The sequence below is a fragment of the Ursus maritimus genome, unplaced genomic scaffold, assembly GCF_017311325.1.
Source record: "Ursus maritimus isolate PB19 unplaced genomic scaffold, ASM1731132v1 scaffold_15, whole genome shotgun sequence".
Lineage (NCBI taxonomy): Eukaryota > Metazoa > Chordata > Mammalia > Carnivora > Ursidae > Ursus > Ursus maritimus.
In genome coordinates, this window is record NW_024423897.1 from 27428845 (window position 1) to 27433739 (window position 4895).

The 4895-nt window shown below is 45.7% G+C and overlaps 1 protein-coding gene across 1 annotated transcript in view; it reads right to left on the reverse strand.

The window, feature by feature from the left end:
- ISL1 (ISL LIM homeobox 1) overlaps nt 1-4508 on the reverse strand; it is a 10137-nt gene extending 5629 nt beyond the window's left edge. Inside the window, exons 1-3 of the mRNA XM_008692557.1 lie at nt 4404-4508; nt 3380-3569; nt 392-651 (exon numbers count right to left, since the gene is read on the reverse strand). Of these exons, the coding sequence (XP_008690779.1) occupies nt 392-651; nt 3380-3569; nt 4404-4431 (478 nt within the window). The 5' untranslated portion in view covers nt 4432-4508. The remainder of the gene's footprint in view (nt 1-391; nt 652-3379; nt 3570-4403) is intronic.
- Between the last annotated feature and the right edge of the window lie 387 nt (nt 4509-4895).

A 4895-nucleotide genomic window follows, 5' to 3' on the forward strand; every position in this document is an offset into this window, starting at 1 on the left:
GGGAGGGAGGGGGGAGCTGAAGCCCATTTTCAGTAAGCCCGGGTTTGGAGGGCAAGGTGAACTGGAAGTACTGTTTGGACGTATGTATGCATGTGTGCGCAAGTAGTGTACATTCATGTATACCCATATTTAGACACGCAGACGTGTAGATGTGCTGGGGGAGGGGGTGGGGGAGAGTCTGGAGAGACAGTGAGTGCACTGAATCTTGTGCAAAAGAGCGAAGTACAGTGCAAACTGCTCCCAGAACACTTCTTTTAACTGCCGGCCACGGCCGCAGCGACTGCCCTGTGGCTACCAACGTGGCCCCGGTGGCCCGCGCACTAGCTGGGGCGGTGCTGGCCTAGCCCAGCACCAGCCTCCCCCAGCAGGCCTCCCTCCCGGCAAGGAGTACCTGCCATTTGCAGCGGCCGCGCCGGGTGCAGAGGGCTGAGTGGGTCACCGGCGCCCAGGCTGGCCCTCTCCACCACGTCGTGGTCCGCACGGCAGAAGAGCCCGTCCTCCCGAAGCGCGAACTCGTCCCCAGGGATGAGCTGACGGCTGCAGGCCACGCAGCGGAAACACTCGATGTGGTACACCTTGGAGCGGGCGCGCATCACGAAGTCGTTCTTGCTGAAGCCGATGCTGCACTTGGCGCACTTGATCCCGTACAACCTGCGCGCCGCCGGGCAGGGACCGTGAGAGAAACACAGAAAGAGGGAATCACTTCAAGCTGGCACTGTCCCGGCCCAGGATTGCCAAGGACCCCGGCCACTGCCCTGGGCCACTGAAATCAGCATTAGCCGACCAGCTGGGAATGGGAGGAAAGAAATCATTAAGTTTCTCTCTCTTCTCCTCCCTTTCTTTTACCCCTCTTTTCTTTTCCTATGAACCTCTGTGTCTCCGTCGGTAGCTCTTAGTTCAGAACACTCCCAAAGTAAAAATATTTGATATGCTGGAAACCTGGACCTCTGTTCTAGCCCAGTCCCTGGGTAACCCTTGCAGCTCTTGGCAGAAAGGAATCAGGAGGAACGCTGGTACACTGGCCCCACACTTTTGCCTTCCTATGCCCCAATTTCTGCTGCTAGAAATGTCTCTAAAACTGCTACAGAAAGTCCTTCCAAGAGAAAAAGAGGCAAGGGGACGAGACTGTCACCCCACTCATTTGTAAATAGACAGATGCACAGGCAGAGTAACAAAACGAAACCTCTGCGGGTTTCCAGATGCCCTTCTGCACAATGAGCACGTTGCAGTTTTTCCCCAACTAAAGATTATTCCTCCGGCAACAATGTTAACAGTAAGTTTCCTTTCCATTCTTCCTATTATTATCTTTAAAATCTTCTTCTGCTCCCTCAATCTTTTTCAAGCTGCTGAACCATCTGCCTCTATTTCAGTTTGCTTGAGAACCATGACCAGCCAGAAAAAATGAAAAGACCCACTTCTAAGGTCTTCCTCACTCCTGACCTTTCCTTACCAAGGGACAATCCTTGTAGGTTCCACCTAGGCGGCACTGCCCTGGCACCCTCTCCATGTATCAGTAATAACAGAAGCAGGGGCATTCCTACAGAGAATGTACCAGAGGAAAAGATCCACACAAAATGGGAGGAGGGTACCTCAGTCTCCCAAGGGGAGAAGGGCATTCAGACCTAAATAGTCTCTCTGTTCTGCTTTTACAACTACAGGAGTTCAAAGGGACGGACACAGACACACACACACACACACACACACAACTGAGAGAGTGAAGGAGAAAAGGCAAAAGCGATTGGCTCCTTCTATAAATGTGTACGCAAAATTGGCTACATGAAGATCGGTATGCAATTGAGCAAAACGCCATCTCCATAGGAGGAAAGATAGTCCTAGAGGTGCAAAGTGAGCTCTCCCTCTCCAGAATCTTGAGTTCACACACTAATCAAGTAAACAATGAAAACGGCTCATTTGTCAGAGGTTAGAAGGTAGATTCAAAAGTTTTTCCTCCCTCCGCCTACTCTATGTGAGATCTTCCATTTCATAGGATGAGGACGGTACCTTGTCTGTGACCAAACAATTTGGAAAATCCCTCCCCCTTCCTCCAGTTCCCCCTTTCCCCTATTTCCTCCCACTCTCCTTCCCTCCCCCACCCCCCATCCCACAAAGTATTAATAAACCCTTACACACACTTTTCACTTTTATCTATCAGGATTATACTCTCTATTTCATGATTTTACAATAAGAAAAAGTGCTGGACACTAAGTGAACAGGTAAAAATTGTGACCACTTACTTAACTCTTGACTAAACTTTAATATAAGTTCTCAGCTCCAGAAATTTTATAACTTACAAAAGCTAATTACTTGTTAATAGCCACTGGAGAAATTTAAAAATATATAATATTTGATATTATTTAACATAATAGTGAAGGTGTTATCTCTTCTGTTTGTTATTAAAACAATAAAATTTTCTTTAGGAATTCTACTGACTTCCTAAGGCAGAAAATGAAATTTCTGACATATATACACAGGTCAGAGAAAATTTGAGATTTGTGAAGCGTGAAGTTTAGACACAAAATAAACTAAAAGAAAAAAAAACACCTCAGAAAGTCTTCTATGTGGTTTTAGTCTTGTCAGAATGGGCAATTCGCTCATTTTATCAGTTACCAGATTTTAATGTGAGAAAGGAAGCTGTTCAATTATCTAAATATACCAATTGTTCGTAGACAGATGATGGGCAATTTGATCTGCTCTGTCTAATTCATCAGCTCAGATAAGATAAGAAAGAAAAGATAGTCAGATGTCACCAAAGGGTTAATATTTAAAAAGATTAAATTTCCGGTCTTTTTTGGGTTGGTTTTGAAATTTTCCAAGAAAGGACTCTTACCCTAAAAATAAATGGGGCAATATTTCTATCTGCACTTTCAAAGTGCACTTCGAAACATCCTTAGGTCAAACTTTTATTTCGCCTATTGCATTGACATCTCCACAAAATTTCTAAGTTACTAATAAAACACTGAACTATAAAAATAAATAAATGAATAGGGGAAAACACTGCATGATACAATAAAAGCCAACCTTAAAAAAGAAAGTTTAGAAAGGCCAAGTTATCCATCTTTAAATTTCTGCTTGTTTTGGAAGGGGGAGGGTGAAAGAAGAAAATAATTTGAGCATCACAAACTCCAAGAGCAATTAAACAAGCTTCAACACCACACAATTTATGAAAACCACTATTGAGTTTGCGGGGTTTTTTTTCCCCTAAAAAGTGAAATAAACAGAATAGTTTAATTTATGTAACATACTTAAAGGATAACTTTTGCACATTGGACCCCACTAAGGCATACTTTGCAAAAAGACAAAGCCACATCAAAAAATAAAAAAGGAGTAGAGAGAGACAGGGAAATCTCACAAAATTAAGGAAGCAATATAAATGGCGTACCTGATATAATCTCTTTTACAGTAGGTTTTCCCATCTCTAACAAAGCACGTACAGCTCTCGTCCAAATACTGATTACACTCCGCACATTTCAAACATGCCGCATGCCATTCCAAATCCGGAGAAACCCTCAGAATATACTGATCGTGAATTTGATTGCCGCAACCAACACATAGGGAAATCAGACGTTTTTCTGAAATGAAAATAAATACATGATTGACTAACCGTTTACTTCCTACAGAGATAAACACACTTTTAGTGTCGTTCTCTTATAGGGCGTACTCTGGGAGTTTTTCCCCCCTTCCTTTCTTTCTTTCTTCCTTTTTTTTTTTTAAGAGTATTGCACTTTGGGATGGTAATTGAAGTGTGCCATCAAAACCTTGACTCATTTTAAAAAGGAGGTGGAATATATGTAAAATGCAGATTTGAATAGTCTACATTTGTAAGCCTAGCACGCAATCAAACCCGTTCATTTTGTGTTTCTTTTTCCTCCCTCCTCCCTCTTTGCCGTAATCATTGGGAAAGATTATGGATAAGTCAAGTCAAAGAAAAGGTTTTGACTAGAAGCGTTAAGTGAACGCTTATATTTTCCATGAAGCACGCTCTTAAATAGCACATAGGACTGGATATTGTTAGTAAGAGCAGACATCAATACAGTTGTCACTCGTTCTCTTTTGCAAGTCTAATGCTAATTCACATCTCCGGGTATTGTATGTACAGGCAGACCTTTGCAACAGAATAACCTTCTCGGAGAGCTCAAGATTCCCGAGGAGGAAACCACCGCTTAGCACCAGAAGGCTAGGGTTTTGGAGGGCACACAGGCGAATTCAAACACAAGGTACGATCAGTTTCCCGAAGATCAGAACCGACAGCAAGCATGCAGGCGTGGCGGCAACAAGAAAAAGCCACCTTTTCTGTCTCTCCAGGCAATGACTCCAACTCTGAAGAGCCCTTGGCACCCGTGCCTGAGAGAGACCCCCGCACAAGAATAGCACACCGAGCCCCACAAGGTAAAATAGCCTCTTACTTTTTGGTGGATCTCCCATGTCTCCCATATCTGTAAGAGGGAGTAATGTCCACAGTGAAATGGTGGTTGTACAGTTGGTGAACAGCCCACACAGAGGATGCTGGAGCTGTGGCTAAGTGGGAAACAGTGGCCCCTGGGGTTGCCAAGGCTGAGAAAGCCGCTGCCCGGCTGCGCCGCGCCCTCGCGGATCTGGGTGTCCAATTTAAGCCGGCGGAGTTGGCGGAGCAGAGGCGCTGCGGCGGCGGCGGACTCGGCGCGGCTCAGGCACCTCTCTTCCTTATCTCTTACTCAAACTTCTCAGCTCCAACTCAGCTCCATCGCCATTGGTCTGACGCAGCGCGCGGGGACGTCAGGCGAGCGCCGCGCCCATTGGCTGCGGGGCGCGCGGCGCAGCTGTTCTGATTATCATATTTCAGCCTCGCCGCCGCTGTGCGCCACTGACCGCTCGGCGAGCCCGCGGGAGAGGATTAGGGCTCCCGAGGCAACTAGCTC